Source organism: Anopheles moucheti, chromosome X (genome assembly GCF_943734755.1).
Source record: "Anopheles moucheti chromosome X, idAnoMoucSN_F20_07, whole genome shotgun sequence".
Classification (NCBI taxonomy): Eukaryota; Metazoa; Arthropoda; class Insecta; order Diptera; family Culicidae; genus Anopheles; species Anopheles moucheti.
Genome location: NC_069142.1, coordinates 15,956,138 through 15,974,075, shown reverse-complemented (window position 1 = coordinate 15,974,075; position 17,938 = coordinate 15,956,138). Strand labels below are relative to the sequence as shown.

General features: G+C 35.3%; 1 protein-coding gene across 1 annotated transcript in view; it reads right to left on the bottom strand.

The window, feature by feature from the left end:
• Positions 1-9,201: 9,201 nt before the first annotated feature.
• LOC128306932 (dopamine receptor 2) overlaps positions 9,202-17,938 on the bottom strand; it is a 35,631-nt gene continuing 26,894 nt past the window's right edge. Inside the window, exons 3-4 of the mRNA XM_053044605.1 lie at positions 9,868-9,903; positions 9,202-9,693 (exon numbers count right to left, since the gene is read on the bottom strand). Of these exons, the coding sequence (XP_052900565.1) occupies positions 9,202-9,693; positions 9,868-9,903 (528 nt within the window). The remainder of the gene's footprint in view (positions 9,694-9,867; positions 9,904-17,938) is intronic.

Below are 17,938 nucleotides of genomic sequence, written 5' to 3'. Positions count from 1 at the left end.
TGTCAAAATAAACGTAAAATATCAATTATTAATGCGCTTTCCACCGTGAAAAGGAGAAATCGATCTCTGAGTAATAAATATAAACAATATTACAAAAGGAATTCGAGTTACGCGAATTGCTCTGGCACGCATTATTCGCATAACTCGGGAAAATACTGTATAAAATAATAAATAAATGAATTAATGAAACAAATCATATAGTAAATGAACAGATAATTAAATAAATATATAAATAATTAAATAAAAAATTTGCAAATAAATAAATGGATAAATAAATCGGTACGAATAAATAATAAATAAACATAAAATACAAATAAATAAAACATGAAATTAATACAAGTGGTCGGTCGGCAGTGGTCGGCAAACTTATTGGAGCAAAGAGCTAAATAAAAATACACATGGAATGTTTTTCAAAAAGTCAATATCTGAACGAAAATGGAAGCGGTATCTTGTTGAAAAATAAGCTGGTGGTTGTGAAGGCTACGAATGATTTTCTGAGATGTCGTTGGAATATATCACTATGTATGAGTTTTACCAAAAATCTACATGACGCGTTTCTGCGACGCATCACTTTATGCACAGTGCATCAGTGTGTTAGCAGGTTGGTCTAAATTTACACAAAGGCTACTACCCATATTCGATATTAAATGCTTTCTATCATCAGGAAGCGGCCCGGGGGCATGACGGTAGCGGCGCCGGTCTTTATACGACCGGACCGGACCACAATCCCATCTGGAGCAATCCCCCGTAGCAAGGACTGACTATTCTACTATTTATTTATATTAAGATTTATATAATAACTATATATGCTATTATTACACTAAACTATACTATTGTTTATATTTCAATGTTTATTATTACAATTTATTTCGACGAAGAGCCACAAGAAAAGTGCCACAAAAACTGGTTAAGCTTGGTTAAGCACTTTGTCGTCCACTGAACTAGTAGGTCATTGTGCCAAGAACTAGAAAACGAAAAAAGAATCATCATGAACTATTCAGAAAACACGAGTCTAATTTCGTATTTCCTCGACTATTCGTACAGTGCATATATGTTCGGAAGAAAAACGTAAAAATTCATGCAATATTTCGGACGAGCTTTATTGTTATAGAAATGAATGTTGGTGACGAAGTTTCCGTGTAACAGTATTTGACGTTCGCCACCGAAGTTCTATTGAAACTGAGCAAGCGCAATACGGTATCAGCAAACTGTTCATTACAATGTTCTTCGTAGAATGAATTGCCGCGAAGTGTTATTTGCGAGTTTTCTTTACGGAAGCAATTCTAATAAAACAATCACTATGCTTCACTGATGTATTTTATACATGGCTTTACTCGTTTGCTTAGTGGTTGAATGTTTATCATTTTTTCTGGGGTCATCTGGGTAATTCTAAACGATTCGGGAAATGGATTTGCAAAAAATTGCAACCAAGTTTTCGCGCCCTTGTTTATAAATGTACGTATTCGTTTTTATAGATTTACAGATCGTGAAAACTCGTTGGTGGTATTTAGCAAATATATTTCTAAGTTACGATCTCGAGCAGTGTGTAAACAATTTTTTATTTAAAATTTTCGAACCCCAGCTTGTTAATGATGATAACTGTATAAAATTTGTCCGTACAATTATGTTGGATATGAATATCTAAATGAATTGAATGAATATAGAACTGAATATACTGGATATATATATAACTGAAAAGGGCGGTTTAATAACGATTTAATTACAATTTAAGTACAGAAATTATTAAACTGTTTTTTCTGCTTCCATATCGACCGATATCTGAACTGTCCTTTGTACTTTAAGCTTACAACCATCAAACGTGGAGTAATAGGAGAAGGCCAAGAATGCTTAGTCGATTTTCATATTTTCATCTCATAGATCTTTCATATTGCAAGGACAGCAAAGAATTTTTAATTCGAATGTTTTTTTCTTACTTTATTGATCTATTGTTTTTGAAATTTTTCTTAGCCTGTTTAACTGTTGAAGGCAAATAAGAAGGACGATAACACTGGCTCCAGGAATAATATTGCGTTAAATGCTACTGCGGTCGTATTTCTACAACAATTATCTCAAAACAGCATAACACTTCAATGATGAACACTGTACGCAGCCGTCGCAGCCTTGTGGTAATACGGAATCTCTATGTCCCAATTAAAAGATGCTAAAGATTCGCTGATAATTCATCCAAAAATTAAGGCTTTGTAGAGAGAGTATTTAAGTTCACGGCTTGGAAAGCAATTTGGGTTTTAAAGTATTTTTAATATCGATTTTTGTTTACAAAATTTAAGTAGACTATCCAAAATTTTATGTGTGCATTAGTTGTGATTTGAATCCCAGCAGGACTCGTTGGTAGTTAATTTTACAAGTTTGAATTAATTGGGATTAATTTATTAACTTTTTTCCATTGTGACGGTTATACGGTCAGATTACTAACGATTATTTGATTGATTTTTTTACCTTGTAAACAGTATCAAAGACATGGGGTGGAAGGATCAAATTTTCCTTCTTCAAAAGCCCAACATTATTTCATTTCTTACGGTGTACAACTAGACGTGTAAAAGTGCATGTTTTGCAAACAGCCTATGTCAACGCTTGGTAAAATCAAATTTAGACCGTTACATAAACTTCAAGCATTGAATGTTATGTATGTTACAGCAGCATAGAAACAGAATTTCTACTTTTCCATCTGCCAGCAAATAAGCAATGTAAAGCAATCGTCCCATATTCACTAACTTCCTTTTTCGTATCACCCTTTTTGCAATTCCTACCATACTCCGCTTACCACTCCACGTAAAATAAAATCGTTACGCTCGACGGGAAACGGTTGAAACTAAAAAAAGGTAAAAATAAATATCGCAAGGTGTTAATACCTTTGATGATTGCTTAACGATTTTGTCCCACAGCTTCACAGCATACGTAGGATGAAGACGTAAACAAACGTTTTGAGTATAAATATATGCCCCAAAAAAATCGCCAACATCAACAAAATGGAAACATGGAAACATGTTTGAATTGTTTTTTTTTTGTGGTTTGATAACAGTTAATTTTTTTGGGAATAATTTTGGGTTTAAGTACAAAAGTAGAAAAATGGAGCAGAAAATTATCCATATTTCTGTAATAATGTTAAATATGGCATTTTGTAAACTGTTAGCATTATTTATGAATAATTGAATCATGGTTAATCATAAATTTTGTAATGATGCTTTAGCGTTATTAGCTATTGGTGGTTTATTGAAGTTTTCACATTTTCATACCCTGCACAATAGTTAATTCACAATGATCGCGATCATATTTAATATTTGTCGTTTAAAATGTAATTTATGTTTACATTATGGTTATGGTTATCGTATGGTTATTACATATATCATTTATGGGGCGACTTTGGCTATCTAGCTATGGGTAAATAAAGCCAAAGAAAGTCAGAAATGATAGGTTTCGATAGGTAACAGGTTATATTTATTGTATTTATATATATTTAATACAAAAACAACAGATCGGCAACACAGCAATAAAGTCTTAGATAATTTTCATATCAAGATATCTCACTATCTCAGAAATCTCACCATTTCCGTGTCACTAATGGTTATGCTGTGGTTAACTTACCTAAATTAAATTGAATGTCTTTCGACCTTAACGCGAACTTAATTTGTCATCTTTATTCGCGATTAAGTGAGTGACCAATTTCTTAATTAATTCCAGGGAAATTGAAATAAAAGATAATGCTAAAAAATAAAGGCATTCTATGCAGTAGTAATATAAATTTGAGACTTCAGTTGATTATAATAAGACAGTATAATATTATGTAATTATTCTATTTCAAAACAAATGGTAGCAATTGTAAAACTCTCAGTATCAGATATGATCCAAATAATGCTACACCAAACTAGCAACTTAGCTAGTAACTTAGTAACTAACCCGTTTTTAATACTAACCAGATTGAGAAAACAACCCTTTTTATTGCTCTGTACGCTATCTTTACGGTCTTTTTTCTTTCATCAAAGGGAGTTCTGAGTTTATGCAAATAAGTTTTTTATATTCTTAATGACAATGATACGAAAGTTATATAAAACCTATAACAAAAAAAGTAACAAAGACAATTATATCGTTTCAATAGTTTATTGTTGGTACAAGTCTACTTACATCTAGTTTATATCATGACGAAAATGATAACTTTCCTGTCTGGTTGTTCAACAAACATAATCTATACATATAAACGATATATCTAGATATGCTTTCTAGCTTGTAAGCATAGTAAACATTCGATTCACAATCTATTTGAAGCAGATTTACGCAGTTATACAAGTGAATGTCGTAAAACAACTTCTTCGCTCATACATATCTATTGATCTAATGAGAAGTTGGTTAATTTGAACGCATGTTGATGTACCAAATTATAATGATGTATTTACAGTATCAAATGGATTCTTCAGTTTGCTTTTTTGTCCACTCTGATCCGCCATCTTCTAACATCCAATAAATGAAAATTATATTTATGTTTATTCCAATAATTTGATTATCCTCGCTATTAGCTATAGGCTTGAAGAAGTGGCTATTATTGTATGTTATTGTTTGAATAACTCGTTTATTGTACGACCTGCGCTTACCTGTTTTTTTTTTAATAATGCTGTACTTATAGCTCGTACATAATGCTGGCATTAAAGTTGATTACTACTGAATATGTAGTTAAACATACGATTTATGTGTAAAAGAGGATTTTGTAGTAAATCTGTAGAGAAAAACTCGTAGGCTTGAAAATATGAGTATCTTAAACGGCTAACTTAATAGGGCTATTTTGCCTTGAAAATAAAATATTACGTTCGAATACATGTTCCAAACATGGTACAAAATCTAGACATGTTTTTGTTTTGAGTTTGTGTTATTGTAACTTATATTTACATAGAACGCTTACAACATTTCTTTATTAATAACCAGACCTGTGTAATCACGGCATTGGTGTGGTCCGAGATTTCGAAAATAACCGTTTTGAACTGGTCCAAAGTAAGGTATTTGAATTGGTAGAGATTCGACATCTGATAGAACCAAACAAGAAGTCGCTAGGGTTTAAAACTGAGGAGCTGCGAGTTATCGAAGAACCACATATTGCTCATCTCGCTAGATGATTCGGTGACTGAAGCGAAAAACCTACTCCAAAATCTGAGTTGATGTTGTTTTCTTCAATTAAACTAGCGAATTGATGATGCACTTTAGAATTGCAAGAAGTTCATATAGCGTCCAGGAATGTTGTTTCAGATCTTAAGCGCCGTTCACAAGACAGTTAAAACACGCGTGATCGAGCGCGAACCCCATCAATGAAACACGACGCTGAACTCGAGCCGTTACACGTAAAACTTTAAAATTGAATGTCTTTTTGATGCGTGATCCAAATTGGATGAAATATTCTAGTGGAAATTATAATATTTTTTTAAATTCCTAAGTCTATTAAGTATTTTCTTCAACCCGTTTAAAATGGGTATAACACTTGTTATATGGTTGATCGTTTTTATCCAATAAACATCGTACAAATCATCATTATATCCAATAGAAAGAATAAAAATAAATAAAATTATACGTTTGGTGGCAACAAACAACAACCAAACAACTATTTCCAAGTATTAAAATCGAAAATCTAAAATTTCGAACAAAAATTTCTCATTGTATTTGGAGACAAACAAACAAAAGCCAATGAAAACAAAAAAAAAACATAAACCATCGGGCAAAATCCACCAGTTTCAAACACAGCCCGATAATTTGAGTTATTCACTTGTATCGTTGAACGATTCGGAGCCCAACCGGCCCGTTTGCCAGCGTTCGCGCTTCGGTTGCACGTGTTTCTACTCACGTCTGAACGGCGCTACACCCGGTTAATTTACACCTCGTATAGCTAGTGCAACAGTTTCTCCTAAAAACATAATTCAACTTTACTCCAGCAAGTCAAGAGAGAATTTCGTGTTCTTTTTCTCCAAACGAAAAACAACTTATGAATTATTAAATTCATAATTTTTTTAAAGTGTATATAATTAGCTACTACTGAGACCAATATCAATACAGAATAATTACATGGTGCATACCTACTTGATGATGCTAATGTATATTTGAACTTATTGAACGCTGCGTAATTGCAATGTCATGCAATTTGTTGGTTAATATGTATACTTCGTCACATTGCATATCAACTATTTTAAAAGAGTGAATACTGGATTGATGCAATATGAATGCATAAAGCAACAGTGGTTCTATGGCATGTGATTGAATAACAGCATTATGGGATATTTTCCCATGTCAACTCAGCAAAACACATGCAATCTGTTTGTAATGTCTATTAACTAGAACAATGCAAAAAGGTTCTAATTCGTCACCTTGTTCTCAATTATGTCGAACAAATCATGTTGATCATAGACAATGACGAGCTATATTCGTACGTCAAAGTTCGAGAGTTGAACTGTAACATCATTTGATCGATAAATGAATGATTTAAACAAACAGCATCTTGGATAGGTTTTGGTTGATAGAGCAAAAGAAATTGAGAAATCTACTTAGAACGCCTTTAGAACAACAAACTTAACAAATTGTTGTATTGATTTTTTATTAATGTTGGACACACATGTAAATGTGAAATTTCTTTTCAGCTATTCTTTAAATGAAATGTGTCTGAACCTATGTGAAATCTGCAACAGTATGATATAAAAAAAACCAAAACTAAAATAATCTAATGTATTATTACGTTTATGTAATATTAGTTGCGGTGTAATTTATATATACAAGGTATTATATCATATTAGTATTACTATATTGGTACCGATGACATTTTACATGTCTTCTGAATAATATGTTTTTCTAACAAGGGCATGGAAGACATAAGGATAAAATATACCTTTAAAAATATAGATATGAAGATGTACACACATATACGTAATTATTCTTACTCAAATATATGTTTGATAGAGCGGCAGAATGTATGATGACAAAAAGTATAGTTTAGGCATTCATGAATAAATTGTTATTATTGGAATTGAAAATTGAAGAAAAAAAAGAATATCGTTATTTAAAAGCTATTCAATTCAAATTTGTAAACATAATATTTGAATGTCGAGTAAACTTTGAGCGATTCGAATGTAATCATATTGCATTTATAACTACATTAATTATTGTAATCTGTTTTGAATAGTGTATGCTACGAGCAAAACCATGTAATATTTGTTAGCTATTTATGTAGCAATTTGGAAATTTTAATTCTAAACGACATTTATTGAAGGGTATGCAAGGATTTACATGAATATTTAAGCAAGATGACTGATACGTCAAGGTATTGTACGACTTTGTTATTTTGTAAGACCGCCCTGCTTTATACATCAAAAGCTTAGCCATCAAGAAGATCTTTTTTTTATTCTGAATCAATATAGCAGGGTACAATTAGCTTGTGACCAGTGTATAGTTGCTCAATAGACAAAAGAGCAAGCGTTGTCTCATGAATAAAAGAATCTCCAAGTAAAGGTACTTCACTTTTGTTCTGCACCTTTGTTGTAAGGGCTTTCGGCAGTGCTCAAGAACATTGTTTCCTGTGCCGTGATATAATGCTTCCTTGGGTGGCTATTACGGTTGTGTTTTATATGGCATGCAATTTATTGTTGGCTTTGCCTTAAAATCCCGCTTTTAGCCATTTCAATAAACATAAATGGTATTCAATTTCCAATTTGCATGAACAGATTTACCATGCCCATTGTGCATGTTATACTGTAGACTCGACATTTTCACGAAAATCGTTGAATATAGTTAATCTCCTGTGTGTTTTTATTGCTTTTTATAGATTCTCGTAATAATATGATAATGACTTAATATGCCACCTAATTACAAAACTAAAAAAAACTTGACCTTTCATCACTAGATGTGCCTTTATCGTGATTACTGTTTGTCTACGTTCTGTCAAACATTTAATAGTGCATAGGTTCAAATGCATCCAAATGTATTACGAAAGTGATCAGACTTTTTTTTAATTCGGATTGACTTTCTGACAATATTTTATCAATACGCTCTACAGAGTATAAACAATAAGAATGTAAGGGTGGTGTAAGAGTATAACAATAAATCAACATTTGGTGTAAAGGTTTTTGGTGCTTAGGTACCGATGTTTTTTTTGTACATTTATACAGTAATATTTACAAGAAATACTCGGCTAGTATTTGTAACATATATTAAGGACGTTAGATGGTCATTGTTGGGCGTTACACGCATATGGCTTTATTTAGAGGCAGAATTATGACTTATGCCTTTTATATGATAAATGAAAAACAACATACAGTGAAGTTCCCTAAGGTAGTATCTCTCAAAGATAGCAAGTCTCTCTAAGACGACCTTAATTTTCAATACATTTACGCCTGGCAAAGCTACAAAATCTCCCTGACATAGCACATACTGTTTGTACACCAATGTCTCCCTAAGGTAGCCGTGTTTTGGTGTTTACCAATGACAGCTCGTGATGGTTACATTTACTAAGTATGGTTAAAGACTTTTGCCATACATACAGGGTTTTGGGATGATAGATAAAGACAAGCGTCTATCATCACAAGCGCATGACATGCCATTTCAACGGCCTTACTAGTCACCCCAACTGCAGCAGGAATACTGTAATGAAACCACATGATATCACATTCGCATCGCAGCTTACCACAACACTAATACAACGGTAGAAGTGAAGTCTAGTTAGTAACATTTACGGTACTTTTCGGTACGGTAAATGGCATGTGCTGCGCTTGTGGTGCTAGGCACTTGCGTTGTTTTATCATATTAAAAAACCTGTAAATATTTCTTAGGATCAAAACAAAGATCGATTCATTGTCAAAATCCTTCTCAAAGTGCGTTTATAATGCTTGGAACGTACTTCGATGATAATCGTACGAGTTTTGTGGTAAGCCGTGCTGACATTGTTATATCAAGTGCTTGCATTATGCATGTATGCCTGTTGAGGTTGTGGTGTCTAGTAAGGCCATTCAAATGTCATTTGCTGCGCTTGTGGTGATAGGCGCTTGCGTTGTTTTATGATCTGAAAAACCATGTAATGTTTTATAGTTTTCCCGGAAACCTTATTTATTCATTAAGTTAACTGTACTTTTCAGCTCAACTTAAACAAATGGGAAATTAAACTAAAGTATTAAGAAACATAAATACTTAATTCATAATTGGGTTTTGTTAAGATTTGTCTCATATTTAAGGAGGCACCCGGTTCAATTCAGGCCTTGGGTCATCGAAAATTCGGCTCCGTTCCGTGGACGACACTTGCCGTTGTACTCTACGATTAGCGGTTCGAAGTCCGAAGTTTGTGGAGGAGCTGCTGCGTGACTGGGCGGTGTCGCAGCCTAGATGTTGTCCGATCGAGGTAATCGATACTGGTCTTGGCATAGACATTACGCAGAGACTGATATTACCACTTCCTGGCGTGGCTGACGAGTTGGTAACAATAGGTGATGCTACAGTGGTGGGAGCGCATTGTTGACTGCTTCGCTGATGCAAAGTACCTCCAGCGTCCGAAAAACCATCGCAGTTTCGTCCTACCAGACGCGACCGATGCCGGTTGTAGTGATTGTTGCAATAATGGCGATGTTGACGATAGTGGTGATGATGATGCCCGGATCGATTTTGTTGCCCAAGCACCTGACGATTGTTACGACGCTGATAGCTATTATCATATATACTACAGTTCTGTAACGATAAAAGAGAAAAGGGCCTGAATATTCTGCATGCAAATTGATGGGACGCTATGAAGCATAAACAAACAAATAATAGGAATGCGCGTCTCGCAAGGGTAATTGAGAAGCGTGCGTAAGTAGCTGAAAAAATGGTCACAAAATGTAAACATTAAATGTTGCTACTTACAGACGACGACGAGGCTATGATTGCAGCCTTTTGGCACTGTGGAAGGAAGACAAGCAATAAAGAAGCGTGAGATTGGCAATAAATAAATAAAATGTTCCGTGATAAAGCGTTACCCGTGAAGTGCTGGTTTAATTTTAATTGTTATTAACAAACATATGAGTTGGACAATAAATCGTAACTAATTGTACATTATTTACTATGCGAGTCAGTGTCGTTTGGCCTTGTAACGTAATTATTTGTAAAACGATTTTTTAAAACTAACTCTACTATTGACGTTCCCAATACACACATATCAAGTTATTTTTCTGCAAATAAAAAATTTAGATCAGAAATTTACACAACATAAATTATCTCCAAAAGATGTGCAGAAGATTTAAGATATAAAGGAGGCTCGTGCGGAGTCAAAAATAAGTCGCAGTCCATTGTAAGTTAGTCGCAGTCTAAGACAACTTATTCGCAGTCCAACATACCAAGGTCGTAATTATAATCGACAAAAAAATTGTAAACGGAAACGAAGTACGTAGTCAAAAATGTAAAGTCAAAAGTTGCAATATAGTGAAAATATCAGTCATATGCAGTGTCAACATGAGAGTGTGTGCCAACCGGGATGAAGCAGCGCCGTAGTGTAGGCTTCATCGCCACTCACAGGTGACAGGAACTGCCATCTGGTGTCAAGTGCGTTCGGTTGACACACTCGCGATAGAGACTCGGACTTTTCAGCACCACACCGAACGAGCGGACGTTGAGCGGGTTTCCATCCTTAAGTTATTTTAATTCGTATTGTATTTTGTATATTTTTTTGTATATTCAGTTTGTAATAAGTTGTATTGTGTAAAAAATACAACAATCAGAAACCAATGCAGCCTATACATTCTGATATGATAACGGAGAACAAAATCACGCTCCGCTACAAAACCTTAACACAATATTATTTAACTTTACTTGCGCAGTGGCATTATGATCGTGTGTTCGATGCGTATATATAAGCTTCTCACCTTCAAAATTCGAAAAAAAACAATGGTATTTAGCTTGTAATTATCTAATACAATTTAAATTAATCTAACTTAAATATTTAGAACAGTTCACGCTAAGTGAAGGAAAAATTAGAAAGCTATAAAACTATAAACTTTACAGTCCTTATTATCCCTAACGTGACCATTGGTGTTCCTATTTTGGGTGATTATCGCGTTGTGCTCCATAAAGATCAACTGTATTTTGTATATATTCAGATAAGCATTGTACATTAGTTCTATTATGAATATCTTTTGTACTTTGCCTTGGTGGTAGGTTTAGAATGTGCTTCAAGCATTTATTTTGGAATACAGACCGTCATAGTTCCAAAGATACAATATATTTATTGGTTTAAATAGGTAGAATAATTTGGATTATTTCATCACGTTAAAACAGTAACCATGATTAAATTAGCTAATCTTAATCTATAAGGATGAGTTTTTCATACGTTCTTCGAATTTTGTTTTCAATATGTTTCCATATTTTCATTAGAATGAGAAGTTATTTTTATATTTGCATTATAAATGAGCAAATTTTGGCTCAAGATGGAAATAGAGAAAAAAACAGGTAGTTGCATTAATAAAACAAATTGTTTGCTTAATGCGTAAATTTAGCATTCCTTAGCGTTTAGGATTAAAAGTGACGCTCTATCAAACCAGAACCTTTATAAAAATCTATTAAATCATTCATGTCAGCATTTGGCTCAGATTGTTCGTGGCCTTGGCAATCTGCTCCCGTTCTGTAATGCCTCAAAATTTATATTGTAGATACTTGAAAGGTTAGTTCAAGTATTTTCTATTAATCCCAATGGTACATATTGGAAGGGTAGGCTGTCTTCGTTTATCTTTACACAATCTATGTTGTCCTATGACGTTGGTGTGAAACCCAGGTCAGATCAAAAGACCACATCTTCATTCGTATTATACATCTTCCGTGGACGTAAAACCCGTGAGGGAATAAAACTTCATGGGAGCAAGTCGTATCCATCCACCCCTATTTAGTGTTAGACATATAGGAAAGAATATTTCTTTTTCAGTGTTCATCTATCACAGAAGGGCCTGCTTTGTTGGGGAATTCATCAGCACTCTTCATCTTGGAGGAAAATGTAAAATAAGCGGTTTTTGAACCAGTTCTAACTATCCATTGTCAAGTAGGTCTTGGACATTACTAAACTGTCAAGATTGTGGTAATAAAAAATGTAGAGGTAAGAAATGAAGAAACTACCAAGTCTAGATTTTTGTGTATATGCTACCCTTATCAGCATCGTATCGATGTATCAGGACGTTAATTCTTCAATTAACGTAAAAAGACGACGTACTGATTAGTACGAATATTATATGATAATAACATGTTAGTACATGAAGCTTGATTTTTTCTAAAATAACTGCTACAGCCCTACCTGCCTACCTGTCCACTCCCTGGCTGTAAGCGATATAGGGTTTTATGAACAGTCATGGAGCAGAAGGCGCGCTTTCCTACAACATCTGATTATTAGCATTTTGTTAGTTTTAGCTAACAAATATCTTGAATCAAAAATAAAACTGTAGCGAATGTAAGAGCTGTTTGATAAAGAATAAATTAAATAAATGACGAAATGTGTGTTGCAATCATAAATGCACACGTAACGGGAACGTTGTCGAGCTATGCTTTTTGGCTAAGCAACACTCAAGAGTTAACGAAAACCAATTGTTCTTCTGAAGGGGATGTAAAGAAAACAGAGTAGAAAAAAGTTCTCTGGTCGAAGTACATAAACATTGACTGTCGTTTACATTCGACATGTAGTCATAGCCAGCAGAGTGAAAATGAAATTTGCTAGGGGCGAAATTTTCATAACAAAATTGGGTGTACATTTATGCCTGCTCCCTTTTTCCATCCATATATTTCTTTTCCTCTCTGTATGTATGCATATTTATGGCAGTTTCCGGCTTATGTACCATGTACCATGTATCTACGTAGAAACTCCAGTTACCGTAGTATGCCGTCAGATTTTATGTTAAAGTGCGTCGAAGGAGCTGAGGCAAAAAATAAAATGAAAGGCATTGGACTGCAACAATCAATAAAAAAACACAGATTTAGGCACAACATTTGAATGATGAGTGCCATCTAGAAAAAAAAAGTGGATTATAGCGCGGTGAACGTCTAACCAGAAATCGTTCGCATCTTCTCTGCAATTAAGTAACCTTAGTCACAAGGATTGAATTTTCGTTTCTACATTTTCTCACACTCACCCACATCCTGATGAATAAAAAATCTCTCAGGCAAACGCTGTACAGGCAGTACGCTATTAAAGCGGACCGCTATTACCCCGGAAAAAAAATCCACGTATCTCGAAATTTTGCGTAAGTCGAATCCTGGTGCAATTTCTGTTATACTTCAAAGGCGCAGAGTAGACTTCCTGCTCTGTACTTAATTTATTAAAAAATTATGCGACTTCTTGAAAGAATACATTAAAATCGAATGTTTTATATAAGAAAGAAAGGTATGTTCGACCAATTTTTTACCTTTTTGTTTATATTTTGTGCTATAAACTAACTCAGATGTCAAATTTCCAAAAACTGTGTATCTCCGAATCTGCGTATGAGACGGGGGGAAGGTTCTTTAGATTGCTAGGTGCCAGGCCAGGCGAACAACAATTAGCATGTGCACATAGTTATAGAAAGAGCACTGATATTATTTTGCCCAACGTCACATGACTTAGAGCGACCACACTTTAGACGCACGGCCTGTACTTGGTACCTTTTTCTATATAATTTTTATGTGAATACGATGTTCTATTTCACGGCTTTCGTCAGTGCTTCCTACAAAGGCATGATGAATCAGCCAAATGGCGTTCTCAGCTCAGTCTACCACAACATTAACACGGGCTGCTCTGTTTAACAATGAGGCATAACGTCGGGCCCTCAAATCTTCCCATAAAGTCAATAACAATAATCAGTAAAAGTTCATGTTCTTCCTGGGGGGAAGCCCGCCAGAACATGAATCAGACAAAATTTCGAAAAGGAGACAAAAGCATTCTTAAAAAAAAAGCGGTGATATTGTATTTTTGCAGCATTATGAAGAAGCAATAATTTCGCACGAAGAAGCATGTTGCAGATGTGAAACCATGTGCAGTATTGAATAACAGCAATTGAATGGAAATATTTTCAAAACAAACTGTGCATCATTGATAACTCCACGAGCTCAGCTGCGTAGTACAGGCGCTATAAAAAGAGTACACAATTGAACAATTTAGTAATAGATTCTTCGCAAGAGCAGGACTGGCCGTTTGATTGCGTAGATACTGGCGAAAATATGTCGAGTAGCCTAGCAGCGGTAGATATATTTGTAAACGAAAAGGTCTACACACCTAACCCAAAAAATAAATCGAGCGTATTTTGGTCCTCAATGGTCCGGCAAATGAGCACCACTACGTTTGGCATGCTGAAGAACATGATGAAATAGTTAATTCGTTTGTTATGGAGTTTATCTTTAGGAAACAATCATCGGCAAAACCGTATGGTATGCTTTGGTCTTGCTGTAATGTGTCAGTCACTGCTGAGATTGCTGGCCTTTTCTGCCTTGTAAAGCATTCTTTTATTTTTGCAGCTTTATCTCTGATCTTTATGTTTCAGCCACTATTTATGCACACAATTGCGACGTTGCCTAAGTGTACTTTTGTGCTGCAGAAGGGGGAAAAAGCTACTACGAGCACAAAGCGAAACAAACAAAGATTACCTTCCCTCTTTAAGCATAACCGAAAATAAAGTGGTGGTTTGATCTGATGGTAGAGTGAAGTAAAGAAAAACTACTGCAAGGGATAAATGTGAAGAGCGTAAGAAGGATACGAAATGCTGAACCTAAAAAGAATTAACTGTGAGCGGAAAGTATAGCTAAAATCTGTGAAAACAAAACAAACATAGGCCCGATAACTTCACGCTCGAGACATTGGGTCCGTTCCTCTGCCAGTTCTAGAAGAAATGGCCGGTCATAAGTTTTATGTCTGCATCAGTTAATTCGATTTATAAATAAATATTTTCCCACTCACTCTTGCCACCACACTGATATTGTTTGTCATTTCAGGTTCCGTTCTCTAGCCAGATTAACAGTTCTACGATACGAAACCGACGATGCTCGAAAGGGGGTTTTAGCCTTTCTTCCTTTAATACTTTTTTTTTTCATAATATGATTTTGCAGTAATGCTCTTTGATTGAATTTGTCCTTCGTTGCTTCCTTTCGAACTTCATCCACGTCAGGGTACGATCTGAGCAACGAAATCAAACGCATTGATTGCGTTAAAACATCCTTAAGCGCAGTCATGCTAAACCACGGCCATTCCCGGAGCCGCAATCGAAAAATTCTAGTCTGTTGCCATGTCCAACATCCGTCAATCGCTACGCTGATCCGGTTTGCAGCAAATTGATGGCTAACCAACACAAGAGGCAAACCGGTAAAGCGTGTCCATCAGTTTACCGTCATCAAGGTTGTAAATGAAATCCACATCCTCCGGTACAATCATTTCTTCCCACTAAAACGCCCATTTGGTATCAATCGTCCTGCAAACAGAAATTATGATACCGTAAAACTCTGGCATCTAGGCAAAATTAAAAGAGAAAAATTTCATCCATCCAGAAAATACCTTTGACAAAGCAACACACGTTGTTTCCACACGTGTTTAGGTTTATCTCAGCACTGACAAGAGAAGGTGGATTGTTCTCCTGGTCTCATGTTTTAATTAACGATAAATTCACTGGATAATGGTTCATCATAAAAATGAAGGAAATAAATGAATCATGAATTAACCGCTAAATTATTGAAACGAATACTATATTAAAAAAATGTAGTGTCACGTTTTCTGGAAATAAATATAAAATAAATGTTTATATGCAACTCACTATTAAATTTTCGTGTATGTGAGTTGCATTTTCTTAATGACTGCAATTTTGGTTAATTAAAAAAAATTATATTCAAACTTGACAGCTGTTTATAAATAGTGTTTACGTTCAAATTTCATCGCAAATAAATAAAAAAATTCAAAAAAACTAATTACTAAACAAAACGTAAAGAAACAGATTTAGATAGTACATACTTAAAATGTAAAAATAAACCAAACGATGAATTCTACGTTACGGCGAATAATCTCTTAGCTTGACATTGATTGAGTCTGAGATGCATATGTACAGCTGCCGTTATTGCATCTGCTATGACACCTTTTTTTTATTTTTAAATGGCGCACACGAGTTGCAGCTGGGTAGCACTGCGAATGTTTGATAGTTCAGTAAACAGCTCGAAATGGGATGCTTCTCATACAATTTTAACGAATGAAGGTGCATGTTGCTGCACTGTATGGTGCGAACGGTGCTTGATGTTTTGCTCAGTGAAATGAAAACACCTTGCATTTTGCGGCAGTGGGCTGTTGTAGGTGTGCTCAGTTATTCATCGGTTAGGATGGAAAAAGACGAAGCATTGGCTACGCTACGGACAAGTGGGCAAGAAATAGGCATACGGGGAGGAAGTAGTGATACAGAGCATTATATAAGCAGAGCCGTTACAGTTGCGATGAAACGTAGAAAACATTCATACTAGTGAGATTAATGTTTACGTACCTTCTAGGTTTTAAAATTAATACTTTTCTACCGACAATTGGCTGCATCCGGTCCGCTTGCTTTAAGCAGGTCAACTCCTCGTTATTCTAATTACACCATCAGCAGACATATATTTCACAACAACCCTTATAGCCATATGGACTAGAGTTCGTTTGATCGTGCGGCAATAATATTTCTTTTCATTTTGGTCAACCATTGTGTGCTGAGTAACTGGGTGCAAACTGATTTAGCATAGGGACAGGTTTTTCACAACCAATATGTTATGGTGACGAAGATACCAAAAACCTTTTTTTGCAGCAGGGGAATGCAGCATAATTGTTCTTTTTTCGTGCTACAGTGACTGTTGGTAACACATCTGTTAAACGACATTGCAGTCTTCACCCACTTATTTCACAACTTATAGCTACCGATACTGGATGAATTGTGCTCAGCGAGGTGTAGCTGTTTTCCAGAAATTCAATTCACTAATTCCGGGGCAAACAGTTTGCTTAGGCTACGACAAATTTTTTGATTTTCAATAAAGTTTTCATTTTGAAGATGACTTTGATTTAACTCTTTATCGTCGCTTACGACCCCACCGGTGGAGACGTTGAGTGATACACAAAAATATATGCGTTTGAACTATGTTGAGCGAAGGCCCATACGGCCTCGTAATCGATTTGACGGAAACTAAATGTACGTCTGTTCGCATGAGTTTTGCCGCACTTGCTGTATCCCGTGCAGCGAGCAGGTTGAGTAGCACCGTCTCGAGGCAAATCTCTGAAAGAAAAAAGTGACAGTCGATATCGTTTGGCTAAACTTCCATGTGTATTATCAGTTCATCAGTATTCTGAACAAGTTAGATTAGGTAGAGGTAGATTCAGGTATAGGGCAAGCTTTTCATTCGGGAAGAATCAGGCAGGATGCAATGGTGATCTGAAAGAGTAGGACGATCTCACATAAAGGTACCAACAAGTAAACATGTAGAGTGGTATGTAGTTAAGAACGACATAAAGATAGCGAAACGACTCACACACAAGAATTTCTCTTGCCACAGCTTAAAACAGAATCAACAGTTATGGAACATCAACAGTTAAAGAGAAGAAAGGAATATTACAGCCTCTACCCAGAATGCAAAACATAAATCGATAATGTAATGTTAGGACTGTATTAATACATGTGGGAATGAACAAGGAAGCACCCATGGAAGAGTGGAAGAGTAATGGAAGGAGAGAAACAGAAATAGATAGAGAGAGTAAGAGATAAGGAGAAAGGTTAATAAGTGACGCGCGGTGTCACGAAGGGAGGATTCGCGAACTGACGATCAAAGTGGAAAGAACTCTGTATACGAATTATCATTTTTGCAATCATTCTTAATAAATCAATTTCTCACACATTATTCCCTACATGGGGGCTCGTCCGGGAAGTGAGTGATTTTTAAAGGACAAGTTTGCGTAAAAGTGATTTGGTGAAAACGACGAAATAAACTAAAGACGGCA